This window comes from Coenobita brevimanus, chromosome 61 (genome assembly GCF_032717465.1).
Source record: "Coenobita brevimanus isolate Jiangsu-jjx chromosome 61, ASM3271746v2, whole genome shotgun sequence".
Taxonomy (NCBI): Eukaryota; Metazoa; Arthropoda; class Malacostraca; order Decapoda; family Coenobitidae; genus Coenobita; species Coenobita brevimanus.
Window position 1 is genome coordinate 12,859,193 of NC_137014.1, and position 22,345 is coordinate 12,881,537.

General features: G+C 41.1%; 1 protein-coding gene and 1 non-coding gene across 2 annotated transcripts in view; both read left to right on the plus strand.

Moving 5' to 3' along the window:
- The window catches only part of Plekhm1 (Pleckstrin homology and RUN domain containing M1), a 218,215-nt gene that overhangs the window by 133,615 nt on the left and 62,255 nt on the right, over positions 1-22,345 (plus strand). Inside the window, exon 6 of the mRNA XM_080275296.1 lies at positions 20,396-20,514. Within this exon, the coding sequence (XP_080131422.1) occupies positions 20,396-20,514 (119 nt within the window). The remainder of the gene's footprint in view (positions 1-20,395; positions 20,515-22,345) is intronic.
- Positions 4,238-4,356, plus strand: LOC145403899 (5S ribosomal RNA). Its single transcript, XR_013898091.1, has one exon. It is a non-coding gene; the product is annotated as a 5S ribosomal RNA (ribosomal RNA).

The following is a 22,345-nucleotide window of genomic DNA, read 5'->3' on the forward strand; positions in this document are numbered from 1 at the left end:
CCTCTCCATGTTGCGTTTGCTTCTCGACGAGAAGTCAGCCATGCACTGCATAAGTTTGTCTCGGGATCTCTTGATATCGAACAGAGTAGATCGGGCCAGGTTGAACTCGCGGAGGATGCGCGAAGAAGACCACCCCGCATCTACTTTCTCCAATATCTCCCGTTTCTTCTCCAGAGTCAGCACCACTCTCTTCCTTTTCTCAGGTGGTGGGGCCATCATCACACACACTAATAAGAGGCCCGAGAGCAGCAGGAGTGCCTGCAGCAGGTAAGGAACCACCACAAAAGCGAGGACGTTGGCAGCCATGACGACGAGCGTGCACTCGCGGCGAGAGACAGGCGGAAAGTGGGAAGGATGCAGGGGTGCTCAATCGGACCTCGGAGGAATGACATGCCACAACAAAGCTGTCCCACGCCGCGTGCGGCAAGCTCAAATTACAGGCGGGAAAAATTCGGCCCCCCCCCCCCCCCCTCCATTTTTTTTTTTTTTTTTTTTTTTTTTGCGGTTTTCGGACCACTTTGGGAATATTGGATCCCGGGACGATTATGTCCGGTTAGTGGGGATGTTTGGACATTAGAGGGATTACTTATATATATAGTATATATATATATATATTTACAGTGCTCGTCAGAAGTATCGAGCACCTATGTCAGATGCACAATACTTTTGGCGAAGAAAGAATCATCCGTTTTTGGTACTAAAAATTGAGCCAGATGTTTGGGCCGCTAACATGACATCACGGCAGCTTGAGGCCTTACTGCGCTCAGGTTGGCTCCCGCCTCAGTTGCCTACGGGCTGCGTGAGAGAGAGGAACTCCGCCGCGCCTCCCTCTCTTCTTGCGCCATTTTTTACCTAGTGTCCCACAGTGTTTTGGCTTTCTTCACTTTGTTATGACCCCTACCCATGAACTTTCGAGTGAAATCATATCACAAATCATTGCTCTAAAGGAGGCAGACCACCCCAACAAGGAAATTAGTGATTTGGTTGGTGTTGCTTGATCGACAGTGCGGAGGTGGTGTGCCCATTTTCAAGTGGAAAATAGTGGTGACGTTCCTACAAAGAAACCGCGGTCTGGTAGGCCCAGGAAAACTTCCCTGAGGTCTATTTGTGTGTTAAAACGTGCAGTGGAGTCTAATCCTAGTGTGAGTGCAAGAAAAATTAAGGAGCGCGACCAGGAAGTGTTTGGTGAGGTTTCAGTGTGCACCGTGTCTCAAAGGGTCCATGAACTTGGTTACACAAGTCACAGGCCTGTGAGAAAGCCTCTTCTTACACATTACCAGCGACTTCGTAGGCTTGCCTTTGCTAACAAGTCCCTTAACTGGTGTGAGGACCAATGGTTGTCAGTGTTGTGGTCTGATGAGGTAACGTTTAGTGTTACCTGTAATCGAGGAGCGTGCGTGTACCGGTGCAAAGGTAGTGTCCCGCTTGACCCCTGTTACATGGAGAGCACAGTTAAACACCTTAATTCACTTATGGTATGGGGTTGTTTCTCTGGGAAAGGTTTGGGGAAGCTTGTTGTGCTTCCCAAGAACTGCAGAGTGAATCAGGACGTTTACCTGGAGCTTCTTTATGATCATTTACCCGAGTCCTTCGAGCTCACATTTGCACACGTGTTTTTCATCAGGACGGTGCACCTGCTCATAAAGCCAAATCGGTCACCAACTGGCTTCGTGACTGCGAGGTCTCCTTCATGAAAGACTGGCCAGGCAATAGCCCAGACCTCAACCCAATAGAAAACCTTTGGTACCTCGTAAAGAAGAATGTCTAATGGAAGGACGTGAGCTCTCTGCCTAAGCTGGAAGCAGCCATTTGTGACTCCTGGGCCAAAATACCACCCCAGCACCTGAGGAACCTCGCCCTTTCACTTCCATGACGTCTCAGGTTCGTGAAGAAGCTTAAAGGATACACTACCAAGCATTAAAGGTAAATATAATGCATTATTTACATGTTTTTTCGGTCGAAAGGTTTGTTTCGTAGGAGGGACACAGGGCGCTTGATACTTCTGATGAGCACTGTATATGTATACAAGTAATCCCTCCAATATCAGACGTAATAGAACCATAGGCAGGTCCGGGTAGTGGTCCTGTCCGGATATTGGGCCCCAGCCTCCTGGACTTGTACTTATGGATCCTAACTCAGAAACTCACCTGTACAACTCCCTCTGGACATGCATTGCACCTATTTAAGACCCAAATCACACCAATAAGGGACATAAATGACTGAAATAACTGCAAAAGAACCATAGAATGAGGTTTTAGAGGTGAGTTTATACAATATTAAACATTTTGGGTACTTACTAGTCCCTGGCTCCTGGACTGGTTTAAACCGCCAGTTTGCAGTCCACAGTTAATCCTCTGCACTGTAAATTCTAATTTCTTAACACTGCACAAGACTGTAAATTCCTGTGTGTTCTAGTGGCGAGGTATTGCAGTTTATTCACTGTTTATTCACAAAAAACAAGCACCTGTGGCTTGCACTGCTATGAGCATCTGCTATCGATCAGAATTAGACTGTGACTGTTGATGATGGCGGGGTAACAGAGTTGCCAGATCGCAATGGCCACATTACCAATCTCCTCAACTTTCATTACCAAATTTAACTTTTCATTACCAAATTTTTAAAGCTAGCATTTATTCTTCACTAATTATATATACAAGTGGAAATACATGTAATCACTCTCCTTATAATTAACACCATGTTGATTATTTTCACGCTGTGTAGGGTAGCAGATTAATCAGAGAGAGCAGACAATCCACCATCTCCATCCTGTGTATCCTGATACATTTGAAAAATCCATTTCGTAATGCGTTATTCTGATTCATTACCAAACGAATTTTTCGTTACTAAATTGCCCCACACTTGGTAATGAAAAATACCAACTGGCAACCCTGACAGGGGAGGGGGGAGGAAGGAAGGGGTGAAGGGACCATGGTGTAACAGTTGTTCGGCACCAGGCAGCAATTTGAGATTACGGGTGGGAAAAAAGTCAGATTTTTTTCGAATTTTTTGCAATTTTTTGGACCATTTTGGGACTATTGGATCCCAGGACGATTATGTCTGGTTAGTGGGGATGTTCGGATATTGGGCGTTCAGATATTAGGGGGATTACTTATATATATATATATATATATATATATATATACAGTAATCCCTCTAATATCCGAACGCCCAATATCCGAACATCCCCACTAACCGGACATAATCCTCCTGGGATCCAATATCCCCAAAATGGGCCAAAAACTGCAAAAATTCGAAAAAATCTGACTTTTTCCCTCCCATAATTTGAAATTCCCGCCTGGCGCCAAACAGCTGTTACACCATGGTCCCTTCACCCCTTCCTTCCTCCCCCTCCCCCCTCCCCTGTCAGGTTGCCATTTGGTATTTTTCATTACCAAGTGTGAGCCAATTTGGTAATGAAAATTGCGTTTGGTAATGCATTAGAATAATGCATTACCAAATGGATTTTTCACATGTATGAGGATACACAGGATGGAGATGGTGGATTGTTTGCTCTCTCTGATTAATCTGCTACCCTACATAGTGTGAAAATAATCAACATGTTGTTAGTTATAAGGAGAGTGATTACATGTATTTCCACTTGTATATATAATTAGTGAAGAATATATGCTAGCTTTACAATTTGGTAATGAAAAGTTATATTTGACAATGAAAGTTGAGGAGATTGGTAATGTGGCTGTTGCGATCTGGCAACTCTGTTACCCCACCAACATCAACAGTCACAGCTTAACTCCGATGGAGAGCAGATACTCATAACAGTGCAAGCCACAGGTGCTTGTTTTTGTGAATAAACAGTGAATAAACTGCAATACCTTGCCACTAGAACACACAGGAATTTACAGTGTTGTGCAGTGTTAAGAAATTACAATTTAGAGTGCAGAGGATTAACTGTGGACTGCAAACTGGCGGTTCAAACCAGTCCAAGACCAAGGGACTTGTAAGTACCCAGAATGTTTAATATTGTATAAACTCACCTCTAAAACCTCATTTTATGGTTCTTTTGCTTTTATTTCAGTCTTTTATGTACCTTATTGGTGTGATTTGGGTCTTAAATAGGTGCTATGCATGTCCAGAGGGAGTTGTATAGGTGTTTTTCAGAGTTAGGGTCCGTAAGTACTAGTCCATAAGCTGGGGCCCAATATCCGGACAGGACCACTATCCGGACCTGCCTATGGCTCTATTGATCCGGATATTGGAGGGGTTACTGTATATATATATATAAAACGGCCATACCACGTTGAGTACACCGCTTCCCGTTCGATCAGCGAAGTTAAACAACGTTGGGTCTGGTTAGTACTTGGATGGGTGACCGCCTGGGAACACCAGATGCTGTTGGCATCCCTACGTCAAGTGGGGTTGGTGGAGGATTAGTGCCCCTCCCTGTAAAACAACTAACTCTAAGCCCTTGGCCACCCTGTCTGGGATACATGGCGTCTGGCAATGAATGAATGAATGAATGATATATATATATATATATATATATATATATATATTTATATATATATATATATACATATATATATATTTATATATATATATATATATATATATATTTATATATATATATAGATAGATATATATATATATATATATATATATATATATATATATATATATATATATATATATATATATATATATATATATATATATATATATATATATATATATATATATATATATATATATATATATATATATATATATATATATATTGTTACGGAACAGCGAAAGATAATGTACACTTTAAGTGAGAATACTAAAAAATCACTACTGTCCCGTAAAGTTCCAGGTTCAAAACAAAAGAGTTAGGTAAAATTACAAGTTAAAGTTTAATGCTCAAACTAACAACAAAACATTCAGGACTCATAAGGATAATGTAATGGCAAAAACAGGTTAAATATATGGTTAACTGCAATAGCCTCTATTAACACGAAATTAGCATGAGTAAATTTATCTAAGTCAGCCCTGATGAAATGAAAAACACTGGATAATGCTCAGTTAATGCAAGATAAATAATTACAGATACAAACTATTATCAAAAATGACTGACATAAAACCCAACATTAATCAAAAAACCTCACTAGGCCTAAGAACTAACCTTATGCTACACAGTACAAGAAAAAATACAACAGTTATACTCAAATTACACACAGCTGCTAGATGTTTGGAGATTTCCTGAGAAATTCACAATAATAATAACTGTACAGGGGAGGACAGAGATGTGAACAAAATGAGGAGCAGATCTAAGTGGCAATGATGCAGAGACTGAGCTCATTATATAGGGGCCAGCAGAGCTTGATACAACTTGTAAGAAGGACGCGCAAATGAAGCCATGGGGACAAAGAGCTGAAAATCCCGCACTGAATAACAGAAAGGACGACTTACTCTACTATTACGGTAGAAGGGGGGAACTGAGGCAGAACACGCTCGTGATCAAACATGCAGCATACTGTGCGTTAAAATTACACAAAGGATGATGAAATCATAGGCTATGTAACACCTCCCCACAAAGAAAAAGAAATTTACAAAGGAAATTTCTTATTACTCTAAAACAATCTGTATATGGCATTACAGAACATGCAAAAGTCTTTCCTAATGTTACAAAACATGAGATCTCCCTAGCACGTTCAGTCATAGGTACTTGCCAGTCTCCCTTTAACAAATCAAACTTACTTATGTACCTAGCCTTTCCGATCTTGTCTATGCAATCTTCCACGCGAGGGAGAGGGTAAGTGTCTGTTTTGGTTATCTGATTAACACGTCTGTAGTCAATGCAAAGCCGCTGTGACCCACCTGGCTTAGGGACTAAAGTGACAGGAGAACTCCACCCGCTCTGACAGGGCTCAATCATCTTGTGGTCCAACAGGTAGCCAAGCTCCTTCTGGATGAGAGGAACTTTCACTGGGTTCACACGGTAAGGAGGCAGTTTAATTGGCTTTGCGTCTCCAACATCGACATCATGCATCAACACAGTGGTTCTTCCTGGAGTAGCACGGAACACTTGCGGGTACTCCTGCAGTAATGCCGAAAACTCCTGCCTTTCCTCGGGAGGTAGATGAGAAAGCTTAGTCTGGAGATCATTCATGATATCAGGATTCTTCCCCAAACTATCACTCAGGCTCATACTGCATGGGAGAGCTTCACTTGCAGACTCGGGTGGAACAGCTACAGTGCAGACTGGATTATTTTCGTCCCGCCTGTGATATAACTTTAGCATGTTGATGTGACATAGTTGCTTGCTCTTTCTACGATCTGGTGTGGCGATGACATAGTTGACATCACTGAGTTTCTTCTCCACGAAATAAGGACCACTAAACTTGGCTTGAAGAGGTTGCCCATGAACTGGTAGCAGAATCAAAACCTGATCTCCTGGCTGAAAGTGGCGCAACCTGGACTTCTTATCATACCAAGTCTTCATCTTCTCCTGAGCAGCTCCTAAATTCTCTCTCGCCAGCTGTAAAGCAGTGGACAGCCGTTCTTTGAACTTCATCACATACTCCAGCAGGTTGACGTCATCTTCCTCCGACAGCCAGCATTCCTTGAGTAACTTAAGGGGTCCTCTTACTTCATGGCCAAACAGTAGTTCAAAAGGTGAGAAGCCCAGTGATTCATTTGGAGATTCTCTTGCAGCAAACACAACAAATGGAAGACCTTTATCCCAGTCTTTCTGATGTTCCAAACAGTATTTCTTGAGCATCGATTTGAGTGTTTGATGATATCTCTCCAACGCTCCTTGGGTCTGGGGATGGTAAGCTGAAGACGTGATCTGGGTGATGCCCAACTCTTTCAGAGACTGCTTGAAAACGTTTGACATGAAATTACTTCCCGGTCTGACTGTACCTCCTTGGGCAAACCAAACTTTGTGAAGAACCCTAGCATTTCCTTAACCACGTTCTTTGCTGAGATGTTTCTAAGTGGAATGGCTTCAGGATAACGAGTAGCCATATCAATCATGGTCAACACATAAGAAAATCCTGAAGAAGTCTTAGGAAGAGGGCCCACAATATCCACCAACACACGGGTGAAAGGCGCCTCAAAAGGAGGAATGGGAACTAGAGGTGCAACCTTTTCGGTCTGATTACACTTCCCCACAACTTGACAAGTGTGACAAGACTTACAATACCAGGAAACATCCCTGAAGATACCTGGCCAGTAGAAGTGTTTCAAAATGCGTGTCACAGTCTTCCTCACTCCAAGGTGTCCTGCCAAACTGGAATCATGAGCCACTCTAATGATATCCTGCCTACAAACACGAGGGATGACAACTTGATGTACAACCTCCCATTCACAGTCGGCTGATGCTGTTGGGGGTCTCCACTTCCTCATAAGTACTCCTGACTTTACATAATAACCAGTAGAAGCACCGGCTGACTCTTCTTCACTGTAAGCAGAGTTAGCTAGACCTTTCAACTCAGGGTCAGCAACCTGCAACTCAACCAACTCTTGACGAGACAAATTATCAACACTACGGGGTACTGCCTCATCTGGTGAGTGGTCCAAATTAGCAAGAAAAGTGTCAGCTAGGATAACATCATCATCATCATTATCCTCTAAATCACCAGTAACTTTAGACTTAGCCCTAGTGACAGCACATGCAGGGAACACATCAGGGACATCACAATCCTGGGTCGCAGCCACTGGCTCACCAGACAACTGAGGAGCTGGACACACTTGACTTCCACCAATATCATTTCCAAGTAAGAAAGTTACACCTGACATTGGGAGTGTCTCAAGCAACCCAACCATAACGGAACCATTAACAAAACCAGACTCTAAATTCACTCTGCACAGAGGGACAGAGAAGTAATTATTCCCTACACCTTGTAAGATTACAGTTTCATCAGAGGAATTAACATTAGAACCTAGAACACTGGTCAGCATAAGGGATTGGCAAGCACCTGTATCACGATATATTTTAACTGATTTCCTGTCATTACTGTCCAGAGGACTGACAAAACCATCAGACAGGAAATTAGCACATGAACTCTTGAGAGTGTCACCCACATTACTGCTCAAAAGAGGAGCTCCATCCTGAGAATTTAAGTTACCCCTCAAAGCAGGTTCAGTTAACTTAGTTAAAGAATTCTGGGAACTCTCAAGAGTGGACACTAGACCAATTGACTGAATATTTAAAGACTCCTTTTTGTTCACATCACGCTGTCTCCTGAAACATCTCTCCGTAGTATGACCAAGCTTACTACAATAAGTACATTTACTTTTCTGAAATCTAGAGGTGAAGCTGGTATTTACTTCCTGAGAAACATCATCTTTATTCTCTTTCCTGTTACCTGTACTCTGAGTAAAGGCAACGTACTTACTCTCAGCTTTCCCTTTTTCTTTAGAATATCTCTTGTGAGTGAGAACATATTCATCAGCTAAAACTGCAGCATCAGACAAATAATCTATTCTTTTCTCATCAAGATATAGGCTTACATCTTTACTAATACACCTCTTGAAGTCCTCCAGCAAAATCATCTGCTTAAATTTACCAAAATCAGAATCCACATTCTTAGAATTTAACCACTGCTCTAACAGATCTTCTTTGATTTTTGCATACTCAACATAGGATTGCTTATCTTGCTTGTAAGTCGTCCTAAATTTTACTCTATAAGCTTCAGGAACAAGCTCATAGGCCTTAAGAATCAAGCTCTTAACTACATCATAATTATCAGACTGATCCTGAGGCAAAGATGCATAAGTTACTTGAGCTTTACCTGTGAGAACAGTTTGAAGGAGTACTGGCCAATACTCCTTGGGCCAATTAAAACCTGTAGCTACCCTCTCAAACAACTGAAAATACTTTGTTAAATCAGATTCATTAAAAGGAGGGACAAGTTTAACATTTTTAGCCACATCAAAATCATCAGAGCTAGATGATCCAGTTCCACCTTGTTTCATGCGATACTCATGGTCTGCCTGAATCCTAGCAATTTCAACTTGTGCCTCAGCCTCCTTAGCTTTTGCCTGAAATTCAGCCTCCTTAGCCTGTGCTTGAAATTCAGCTTCCTTCACACGAGCCTCCTGCAGGGCTAGCTGTAACTTAGCTAATTCAATCTGCGTTTGCTCATTTGGAGGAGTTACATTAAACAAGCTTTCATTAATCATGTCAACTATTTGATCTTTAGAATGATGAGAGCGAACAGCAATTCCCAGTTGTTGAGCAACAAGCTTAAGTTCATTCTTTGTTCTGTTTTCTACATCACACACTCTTTGCACATTTGACAAAAAATCTTTGGCTTCATCAAGCGTAGTAATAGTGGACATCATGAATAAGTAACAGTCACAAAATATCAAGCAATATCCTTATGATAATATCCTGAATATCCTGATGAGAGGTCGTCAAATTTATGTTACGGAACAGCGAAAGATAATGTACACTTTAAGTGAGAATACTAAAAAATCACTACTGTCCCGTAAAGTTCCAGGTTCAAAACAAAAGAGTTAGGTAAAATTACAAGTTAAAGTTTAATGCTCAAACTAACAACAAAACATTCAGGACTCATAAGGATAATGTAATGGCAAAAACAGGTTAAATATATGGTTAACTGCAATAGCCTCTATTAACACGAAATTAGCATGAGTAAATTTATCTAAGTCAGCCCTGATGAAATGAAAAACACTGGATAATGCTCAGTTAATGCAAGATAAATAATTACAGATACAAACTATTATCAAAAATGACTGACATAAAACCCAACATTAATCAAAAAACCTCACTAGGCCTAAGAACTAACCTTATGCTACACAGTACAAGAAAAAATACAACAGTTATACTCAAATTACACACAGCTGCTAGATGTTTGGAGATTTCCTGAGAAATTCACAATAATAATAACTGTACAGGGGAGGACAGAGATGTGAACAAAATGAGGAGCAGATCTAAGTGGCAATGATGCAGAGACTGAGCTCATTATATAGGGGCCAGCAGAGCTTGATACAACTTGTAAGAAGGACGCGCAAATGAAGCCATGGGGACGAAGAGCTGAAAATCCCGCACTGAATAACAGAAAGGACGACTTACTCTACTATAACGGTTGAAGGGGGGAACTGAGGCAGAACACGCTCGTGATCAAACATGCAGCATACTGTGCGTTAAAATTACACAAAGGATGATGAAATCATAGGCTATGTAACAATATATATATATATATATATATATATATAAGTAATCACTCTAATATCCGACGTAATAGGGCCATAGGCAGGTCCGGATAGTGGTCCTGTCCGGATATTGGGCCGCAGCTTATGGACTTGTACTTATGGACCCTAACTCGGAGAAACACCTATACAACTCCCTCTGGACATGCATAGCACCTATTTAAGACCCAAATCACACCAATAAGGCACATAAATGACTGAAATAAATGCAAAAGAAGCATAAAATGAGGGTTTAGAAGTAGGTTCATACAATATTAAACATTCTGGTGACTAGCTCCTAGACTGGTGCTAATGGACCCTAACCTAGCCTAACTTAGAAAAACACTTCCTACTGCACATGCATAGCTCCGAACACCCTATTCACACCAGTAAAGGACATTAAAGAGTGAAATGAGGTAAGTCTATCTTATCTATCTATCTGTCTATTGCCAGACGCCTCAATCTCGTTTGGGGTGGCCACAAACAAATCGCCTCCAAGTCGCCCTGTCCCCTGCCATTTCACTGCCCTGTTCCGAACTCACACCCTCCTCTCTCATATAGCTCTCCACCCCATCCCTCCATCTCATCCTCGGCCTCCCCCTCCCTCTTCCCCCCTCCACCTCACTCACATACACTCTTCGTGAGTCTTTCACCCTCCATCCTCTCCACATGGCCAAACCACCTCAGTGTGTTCCTCATAACGCTTCCTGTCACATCCACATCAACACCACAACGCTTCTTTATATCCTCATTCGTCAGCCTGTCTCTCCATGTAACTCCACAGGCTCCTCTTAAATAACTCATTTCCACTGCTCTCACTCTTGACTTGTGTCCTTCCAACAACGTCCAAGCTTCACTTCCGTATGTTAGAGTTGGTATCACAATACTGTCATGTAGTAACTTTTTCACTTCCATGCTCACTTCCCTGTTTCTTATCACTGCTTTCAAAGAACTAGCAACCTGTCTTCCCTGCTGTACCCTTTCAAGCACTTCATCCTCCAAACCTCCATCCTTACTCATCACACTCCCCAAGTACTTAAACGTACTCACATTTTCCAGTTCCTCACCATCCAACCTCGCTGTACATTCACTGACTTCATCTCTCTCAAAGACCATCACTTTACTCTTCCCTACATTCACCTTTAAATTCCGTTTCTTTCACACTCTCCCAATCTCATCCACCAAGCCTTGCAGCTCCCCTTCGTCATCACTCAACAACACAGTATCATCTGCAAACAACAGTACAGGGAGTTTTCAGTCACTATCCTCTCTCACCAGGGCCACTCCAACATCCACTACCCTACGTTGTACCTCTTTTATTACCACATCCATGTACAGATTGAACAACCATGGAGACATGACACATCCCTGTTTCAACCCAGCTTTCAAAGAGAAAATTCACTTAGTTCACCATCCACACGCACTGCAGCCTTCGCACTATCGTACATACTCTTCACAGCATTCAACAACTTCCCATCTACTCCATATATTCTTAACACTTTCCACAATCCTTGTCTATCCATTCTGTCATATGCTTTCTCCAATCCATGAAAGTATAGTATAGTATGAAAAAAAGTACAGTATGAAACATTCTGCCTACTTACAGCAAGTCCATGGCCACCTCGATGAATAATCACCTCCTCTCGGACTCTGACAGTAAGAAGACTGTATGTACAGTACCCCTCCAATTTTGGCACTGTTTTCTGGTCATTCCACCATATTGAGACATCAAAACACACATAGGATTATCCATGTTAATGCTAAGCACCAAGAAAACAATTCATAAACAACAAAAATCCACAAAAAAAAAACTGAAAACTGTTTGAAAATTAGTTATCTGTGACGTTTGATTGCTCTTGGGGCTGGAAAAAAAAAATTCCACAGCCAAATATGCCACTGGAAATGGGTTATATTGGTATAGTATACCATCATCTTCACTGGTGTTTATACTGTAGTATAAGATAGGCTAATAAAAATACATAAAACTGATAAGTAAAAGTACAGAAATGCAGTGAGAATAAAGTGTTCAGGAGCAAAACTTATCTTCATATAACTTCCCACCATCCTAGTGCAAAATTTTGCCAGCACCTTCCAAGAGTTAAGCATATGTCTAGATGCAGAATTCATTAGCTTTCGCATGGATTTTGCAGAATTTCGATATGACCAGTAATAGTCGAATGAATGGCAAAAAACGTTAAAAACTCACGAGTCAGTGTTATCACCACAGAGGAGGGTAGGGACTGAGGGAGTGAGGGGTTAGCTGGGAGGGTATGGAGGAGGGACGGGAGGGGAGCCGAAGCGAGGCTGTAGGCAGGATTTTCACCCTTCTGTTGCGAGGTGGGTGGATGCTTTTACCGTACATTTACTCGTGGCTTGCAGTCTGTTAGACACCGAGTGGCCATGCGGAAACACAATTCGTGGTGACCGGGTGGCTTTGGGCGTTTGGTAGAGGCGGATGGCTGTTGTCACCGAAGGTGTACTTGTGACTTGCAGTATATGTTACAGTCTCAGTGACAGTTGGGAAAGACTTAGCCCTGTGGCTATGTGAATGGCTATGTGACTTTGGACACTCGGTGGGGATGCTTACAGACGTTTTGACACCACTTGTCGGTAACAGTTGTATTACTCAGGTGCTGGAGGTTTGTTGAGAGTGATCGGACAAATGCGGGACTTTGACCATTCAGTACAATGGCAGATGGATATTTTAGTTCTGGTTGTGGCTTACAGCTTACTTCCCCCTCACAGTTTGAGCCCAACGGCCTCGATACCGAATGTTTGAATATGTCGGCTGGCTGGCTGAAGTTCTCGGAGACTTTTACATTAGGATAATAGCAAGTAAATTTGGGTAATGGTTTATTAGAGCCAAGGTCCAGCATCTGGATAATGAACACATCGGGATACTGCACTTCCGGATAAATGAGGGACTACTGTATATATATATATACAGGAGTGAGTCTCTGTGGTACAGTGGTAGAGTGTGCGTTTTCGTACACTGAAGAACGAGGGTTTGCGCCCTGCTAGGGTAATAAACTTTGGGAATGTTCTTCTGGCCATGTACTGCATTGGCGGACATAAGGGGTGCTGTGGTTGAACCAGTGTCGCATGCTATAAAGTATGCTTGCACCCAGCCGGCTTGCGTGGGCCGATTACACTTGGGTCACAGACTACACACACATCCAAAGCCACTCCAACACTACAGTTACAAAGCACTTCTCACCCTACATACAGTCTCTACTAGACAGCCTAAACCACATGGTAGAGATACATTGGCTGTATCGTCCCCACTTCGGTCGAGATAGGCCGGTCCTGCAGTGGACACTCAAACGGCAGATGAGATGAGGTTAGTTACTGATCTGATAAATATGATTACAGTGAAAGCTTGATTATTCAGGTTTCGGTATATCCGGGCTGTGACCAAATGGTTCAGTGGTACAGTAATGCATAAATTTATCTGTACGATAGCTCCAATTTAAACAACAAGCATCCGGTTGATAGCAAGCAAGCCACCGGTAAACGAGCGTGAGTCTACCCCCCACCCATGCCTCCTGCTGACAACTCTATCACAAGGGTGGTGGGGTGGAGTTGGTGAGGCGAGTGGTAACCAAACCTAACCTTTTCCTAGCTTAACTACCTAATAATTTATCTTAACCCAACCTGGGCTCCAGCTGGGAAATCAGAAAACGAAATCCACCTTTGAGCACGTTTAGTAAGTTTCTTCTTTTATGCTGGAAACAGTCATATTTATGGCTTAAAGAACATGATGACAATAAGGGAGGAAATCTTTCAGCAAGAGAAGGTAATTCACCAACTTCAAAACAGAAAAATACAGAAAACAGACTAGAGGAATATGAATTATATTGGTAAGGTATTGACTGGTAAAGTATTGATACAAACAATAATGTATTCCATTAACCCCTTCATAGCTGCCTGCCTTCAACAACGTATTACTGTATCGGTGTCAGTGACATTGAGTTAGGGCAAGCTATAAAATCCTGTGAACAATTATGGGAAGGGAACGAAGGTTACTGGTATGTTTTCATAACCTTACTCTACCATCTCAAGCAGCCAGGCGTCACTTCATCCAAGATGTTTTCGCCAGTGTTTACATGCAACTGTAACCTGCGCCCTAAATTTGAGTAAGTTTTTTCCTTTATGCATATAACAGTTGTAGGTATGGGTTAAGGAACGTGACGATGATAATGGAGGAAATCTTTCAGCAAGAGAAGGTAATTTACCAATCTCAAAATAGTCAGAAAAATATAGAAAACAAACTAGAGGAATATGAATTGGTATATGACTTGGTAAGATCTTTAGGCTGTATGCTTGGATTTCACAAGTTTAGGGGACAAAATGGAACAAAAATGTTTGCTAATCAGAAAAAAATTACTCTTTCATCCCATGTTTTCTCGTAAGTTAGCGTTCAGTTCCACATTCCTCATTTGATATCACTCTTCCCAACACATTTTGGACTGACTGAGCATACAGTTATTTCTGCTTCTTAAATTCAAGTGTACATTTACAGCTCATTCTTTTGTTTGTTCTTATGTGTATGTGTGAAAGACAGAGTAGTGATACAAACAATAATGTATTCCATTAACCTCTTCACAGTCACTGGCCTTGAACGACATTTTACTGTACTGGTGTCAGTGACGTTGGGTTAGGGCGAGCTGTAAAAAACTGTGAACATTTATGGGAAGGAAACGAAGGTCACTGGTATGTTTACACGACCCTACTCTGCCATCCCAAGCAGTCAGGCGTTCACTTCATCCCAAATGTTTTTGCCAATGTTTGCATGCTGATACAACATGCGCCCTAATTTTATTAATTCTTTCGCAAATCATAGCAAATCACAGGATGGGTTTAGAGAAAAAATAAAATACCAGTTGTGCCAGACAAGTCTTTTCACATCTGTAAGAAAAAGAAATTGATTTTAGAACTTCGAAAAAATGGTCCAGAGGCCAGCCACAGGAGCACACAAATTTCTGAACTCTCAGCCATTTTGGGGGCTAACCATATGCTTTGCATTAAGCAGTCAAAGCACCATACCAAATCAGTTCTTCCTGATAGTCAGTTATATTTTTCTGATTATTTTAGAGTTGGTAAGTAAACTTTTCATGTTAAATCTGTTTCCTCGTTGTTTTTGGCTGTTCTGCTGTGAAAACTCTTGTTTGATTTGCTAACATAATGGCGGAAGGGACTGTTTTGACCTAAGTATAACTAAGCCTGGCCTAACCTAGCTTGACTGTACCTAAAAATTTAACAACCCAACCTCCATTTGGGAAATTGGGAAACAAATCCACCTTTGAGTACGTTTAAGTACTTCCATTGAGCTGAAAACAATTGTAGGTACAGCTTAAGGAACAACAATAATAACAGGGAGGACATTTTTCAGCAAGAAAAAATAATTTACCAAACTGAAAATAGTCAGAAAAATACATAAACAAGCTGGAGGAATATGAATTGAATTGGTAAGGTCTTTCTGCTGCTTAAAAGTGTACATTTGCCGGTAAATTAATCAGTCTAAGAGTACTTGCATTTTGTTTCCGCCGGATTAATCGTGATTTCAGACACTTCGGGCACTGCTGCACACCATATAGCCTGGAAAATCAGGCTATCTCTGTATATATGAGTGTGTTGTCCCAGATGATTGGCTGAAGAGTGTAATTGTAAATGTGTACAAGAGGAAGGATGATGCCCTGGAAAGAGGAAATTGTAGAGGCATAAAGCTTTTAGACCAGACAGTGAATGTAATGGAGAGACTTCTAGAGGGTATGAATAGAGAAAGAGTGAATATTGATGAGATGTAGTTTGGGTTTATGCCTGGCAGGGGACCACTGATGCCATATTCATTGTTCGACAGCATCAGGATACATATATAGGAAAGAAATGGGTGTGTGGACTAAATATTTGCAGTGAGACAGATAGTGGAGAAGGCTGGTGAGAGGGACTATAAGGTGTTTATGGCATTCATGGATCTGGAAAAATCATACGACTAAGTAGACAGAGAAGGATTGTGGAAAATTTTGCGCATGTACGATGTAGATCAGGGTTCCTCAATTACCTTCCATGAAGGTCCTGTTGTACAATCTTCCGATGTGGCAAAGGTCCAGATGTAAAATCTTGTATTTAATATTAATAATGGAATAAAGTACATGCATTTTAGGATGCAGAGTAATTAGTTCTTTAAAATATACTGAAACTGTGCAGAAAGCTAATACCCTGAGCAAAATTGAAATCAGCTTTGGATATTCTCTTCTGTTGTTAAGATGATTAAACAAGACACAAAAGTTTATTCTCCAGACTCCCACCTTCATGTGGAGACAAGACAACATTCTTCTGTTGGCCAGATTACAACTACCGTCCCAGCATAAGCAGTCGCTTCAGCACAACCACCACCACTTTAGCACCATACCGTCCTCCAGTTACCAGTCTTAACACTTTTCAGTATCTTTCTATCAATTCACCAGCTGAACAAGCCAATGACAACAATCTGTGGACACAAGTACATGCAGTGCAGCTTGCTAAATACAGGATTCTTATGGTTAGGAATCTTGTTCTCATGTTACCAGTATTTAATGCTGACGAGATCACGGTGATAATGCTATTTGGTATTATCAGACTTACGTTACTTCGATATGAGCACCTAGAGTAGCTGGAAAAATTAGCAGCTTCTGTGTCGATCAGTTAGCCTACTCGTCTGCATTGTAACTATCAAGTGGGCAGGTTGGTATTACTGTAGGTAAACATAACTGGCAACCCGATGAAATTATATTTCTTTGAGCCTTCTTGTGGACATAAATCAACCAGAAATGCTAAATATTTGTGTTTCCTTCTTTCGAGGACAATTCTGAACCAAAATTCGTCACGGTCCAGATTCGGCCCGCGATCCGCCATTTGAGTACCACTGATGTAGATGGTAGCTGTTAGGTGCCATCAAGAGTTTTTATGATGGTAGTGAAGCATGTGTAAGGGTTAATGGGCATCTAAGTGAATGGTTCACGATCAGTGTGAGCATGCGACAAGGTTGTATGATGTCCCTGTGGTTGTTCAATATACTGTACTGTATATATGGATGGGGTGATGAGAGAAGTAAAAGCACGAGTAATGGAGAGAGGGATGGCATTGGTAATGAATGGTGATGGATGGAATATCTCAAATTTGTTGTGTGCTGGTGATGCAGTTCTACTTGCAAGACTAGTGCAGAGTTTTGCTGATGTCTGTGAGCGTCATGCCTTGAGTGTAAATGTAGAAAAGAGTAAAGTGATGATAATAAAGAGAGAAGGTGACTGCCAGTGTGATGTTACTGTGCATGGAGAGAGACTGGAATTGGTGAGAGTTCAAATACCTGGATACAGTGATAGAAAAGAGAGGAAAATGTGCAAAAGAAGTGGAGAGTAGAGTGACACAAGGAAGGAAAGTAGCTGGTGCAGTGGCCTTGATGAAAAACAAAGGCTTGAGTGTTGCATCTGCACAAGGCTTAACATGACAACATTTGGATTGACCCTATAAGATACATTTATGTGAAGCTACAGAATATGTTGAAAGTTTTTTGGCATATCAGATAGAGCCAAGATTCTGGGTGCTAGAATCATGAGTGAATGGATGCTTGGCCCATTGGATTGGGCAGAGTTGGGCTGTCTGGATGTTGCCACTCCTTTCCCTTCCCTAGGGTGGGATAGGAGGTCCAGATGATGATGATGATGATGATGATTTTTTTTTTTTTTTTTTTTTTTTTTTTTTTAAGATAATGAATGGAGGAAGGAAAAACAAAGGAAATAAAAGAAAAGTCTATGTGCCTAAAGGCTTCGTCCATTCATAAGATATTTATAATAACTGGATTTAAATAAAAGTGGATTAAATGTTTGTGGGAAGCAACTCCCAGGAAGTGAATGCCAGAGAGTAGTAGTTCTGGGGATATATGAATTTTGATAAGCAGAGGTCTGCATTGAGGAGGAGAGAGTGTGAGTTCATGGGCGCCTCCAGCTGCCCAAGTATTTTGGGAGAAAATGTGAAAGGGAGGCACAATTGAAGCAAGTTCGTCAGAGCACTTACGATAAAAACTTATGATAAAAATATTGGTTTACAAATTACGATAAAAATATCGGTTTACAAAGTACGATAAAAATATCGGTTTACAAATAGCTGATGCTCAAGATGGAAAAGGTGGAAGTTATGAAGTGACATTAGAAATACCATGCATGTCTTCCACTTTCAAGAAAAAGCCAGAGTACAACACATCAGAAATATCTAATGTTGCTATGCAGAGCATCGTATGTTGATCTGCATGCCACAGCTGCCATCACCACTGCTGCCTTTATGGATTTTGGCTTGATCACTGAAAAAGACAAAGACTTGTAGAGCCTTGTAATCAAGAGGGCCCAGGAAAAAATTATGAAATCCCTGGATCAGGAATTTGATGATCTTTGTAAGAAGGGTGAGATTGACTGCTGCTTCTTTGATGGCAATCAAGTTACAATTAAGGTTATGCTGAAAGGAGACAATTCAAATTGTCAGTTTCTTTCAGATCGTCAGTTCCGCATCATCATCAAAGAAGAGCATTATTCTGTGTGCAGTGAGCCAGGTGGACGATATCCTTACCACTTCACTCCTGAGAAAAGCTCAAAGAGAAAAAAACCTGTAGAAGTTATTGCTGGTAATCTTGTAGATTTCATGAAAAAGAAGGGCATTGATAAAAGCCTGCAGGCCATTGGAGGTGATTCTGCAAATGTTAACACAGGCTGGGAGGGTGGTTCCATGTATTGGGTACAGGTCAAGCTTTGCCATAAGCTTTGGCTGATTGGTTCCCTCCACACTAATGAGTTACCCCTGCGACACTTGATCATAGCACTGGATGGGAAGACTTTGTCTAACAAGTTGACGGGTAACATTGCCAAGATGCTAGACACTGCTACAGAACCTGATATTGATCCCTTATTCACCAAACTCTCAGTTGTAGAGCCTCTTATTTCACAGAGTAACAGTGTCGTAATGGATCTCTTTACTGATCAAGCATATGGGTATAGTATCACTTAGGCCTTATAGAAGGACAGGAGAACTTCCCACAGATCTGGCCCTTCTTGAAATTGGTCCAGTGAGCCATTTAAGTTGGTTGACAACAGCAAATAGGCTTTTTTGCATATGGGTTTCAAAATGGCCTTAAAGGCAAAACACCCAACAACTTAAGACTGATAGTGGGATACATCGCTGGTGTGTACTATCCCTGCTAATTCAACATCAAACTAAAATACTCTTGGGTGGAAGGCCCACGCCACTTGTTTTTTCAACTGTGGCTAGTTAGGCTGCAAAAACAGGCTATAGTGGATGCTGTGTTGCCAACCATGCAGCACTCAGCATGGTAAGCATTCAGTGAAATGATAACCCAGACACCCTTGTGCTCAGATGACAGTGAGGAGAGGAGAGCTAGTGTCCAAAAGATTGTCGACATGAGGAGTGGAGATGGTAACACACCGGGGAATCTTTCTGTACGTCCCAGGAGGACACCTTCCATCATCCTCAATGCTTCTTCCCTGTTGGAGTTGGTAGACTGGTCTGACAGGATATATGAGCCTCCTTTGACATGTAAACTGACTACTTCAGAAATAAAGAAGTTCATTGACAACCCCATGCAAGATCCACAGTGACTGTCATGCTCAGTCTATAGAGAGGTGTGTGATGAAAGTCACAGAGGCAGCAGGCAGGGTGTACCGGTAGTGTACATATACACATGAGAAGTATGAAGGCGACATCAGAGGCCAAGAAGCAGGTCGGCAGTTGATGTCCTAGAACAAATCAAAGCAAGACTTGATGAAACTTGTTTAAATAATTTTATTTCAATGATGTCATTGGTTTCTAATGTTTTTTTATGATTACAGGGATATGTTTTATGTGTACTAGGATATGTTTCCTGCAGAGTAACTAAAATTTTTAAAGCATTACCTGACATTTTGGGAAGCTAAAATTAATATACAATATTATTTTTCCAAGGGCAGTTTATATGCTTTTTGATCAAATGTAGATTTACCAAGTTAAATGTTGTGCTGTCACAAAAATAATAACAGATTTTAATTCTTCGCATACAAAAACACATTTTTAAAACCCCTTACTTAAGAAATTTGCAAAAATTAATTTTCACCTCCCAAAATGATGCACCCCAAGATTGTAGTATACATATTTGCTGATTTGAGTTAGCAGTAAGGTAACTGGAAACTTATTATTGTTTTGCAATTTTATTTCCCAGAACACAAAACGGCTGCTGCCACTGCTGACTAGACTCACAAATGAGGAGGGTCTGGATTCTCAGCTCTACCAGTGCTACCAATGCAAGGCATATGTTGGAATGATCTATGGCAAACCAAGGTAATTCAGTGCAAGGAGTTATTTTTTGTTGTTAGAAATGCATTTTTGAAGTGTTGTCAAATGAAATGTTGTGATAAACAGCATATATTTTCTCATGCGAGAATCACACCTACAGAAGATTACCAACAAACGGGTGTAATGGATTAGTCAACTGTCACAGTTTTATGGTTATTGGCATTCACTGAGTGTTTGTATATTTTACTTTTATGAAGCATGTGAGATAGAGTCATTCCACCAACTGCCAAGAGTACAAGCCTCATGTGTAGGGAGGCTCCCCACACATGAGACTTGTATGTGCAACTCTTCTCAACAGGGTGGAGTCAGTGGCTTTTCATCTCATTAACTCTACTCCTCTTACTGTCTCCCTTCACCCTCTGTCACTTCGCCGCACCATTACTTCTTTATCGCTTTTCTATCACCACTTAAATGGTCGCTGCTCATCTGAACTGTCTGCTTGCATCCCTCCACCACTACGGCGGGCGTGTAGCATCCGTCTAGCAGCAAACTCTCATCCCTTTTCTGTCCAGCTCTCTAATGCAAGAGTTAGCTGCTACTCCGTCTTTCATATATTCAACAAGTCAACTCTGGAACTGTCTCCCTCTGTCTTTTTTCCTACTGCCTGTGATCTCCAGTCTTTCAAACACAGTGTGTCCAGGTGTCTTGAAATGAATGGATCTTGAATTTGGCTCTCTGTTATCTTGTTTTTGTTTTTTCTTGGAAGGTGCAATTTGCACCCTTGCATAAAAAAAAAAAAAAAAAAAAAAAAAAAAAATAGGACTGCAGCCCTTATCATTTTATCTTCATACATGCAAACAGTGCTTCATCCATCCATTTTAATCCTATGTCACTTCCAAAGCTTCTTCAGCTTTAGTACCTCACTGCCTCACACAGTCATATAGTGTACCATACTTTGCAGTATATAAGATGCTGCAGTGTGAAAGATGTACCCATATTCTGGAAGGCCAGATCTGGGGGAGGGGGAGGGGGGGGGAATATGCTGCAAGACTGCATAAAGATTGTTTGACATGAGTAGTTTTAACCTTCGCTCGCACAATGACGCATTTTGAGTTAAAACGGTGTTAGGCTGAAGAGAAACCGATGACATATTATGACACTTGTCAGTGTTGGTCTGTAGGGATGCCAATCAGACAATTTTGGACAAAAATATTAACTAAAATTTAAGTTTTAGCATGAAGTGCATCAGTCTTTGCTGCATCATAGGGGAGGGTGCCTATTTCAAGACCAACACTCCCAATAGTCGGCTTTCTCTTGGCTTTCGTGGGGGGGGGGGTGCACTTGCGCAGTATTTGGCAATTTACTTGAAAACTATTGGTCATATGAAAATTCCAAAGACACCACTTGAAAGCTCTTAAAATTTTGCATGTAGACATATGCTTAGCTCTTGCATAGTGCAGGCAAAATATTGCAGTAGAGTGTTGGGAAGTTATTTTCACTGTGGAACAACATTATTTTCACTGCATTTTAGCACTTTCTCTGTACTTTTACTTATAAGTTTTTGTGTGATTTTATTAGCTCATCATATGGTATAAACATCAGCAAAAATGATAGTACAGTAAACCCTTCACAGGTCGAACTATATGAGGCTCTACCCTGGTTTGAATGACCGAATTTTCCATCTTGACAAATTTTCATCTCCGAAAATTGCTAAGACAATGCCTATTACTTGTCCTTTCAGCACTAAAAAAGAGCATATATAAATAAATAAGTTATGACAAAAAATCAATTCAGTGCATTTAATATACCTCTAATTCTTAGAAAATCATTCATAGAGGCAGTACTGACCTGTCGGCAGCTTGTGTTGGAGATGAAT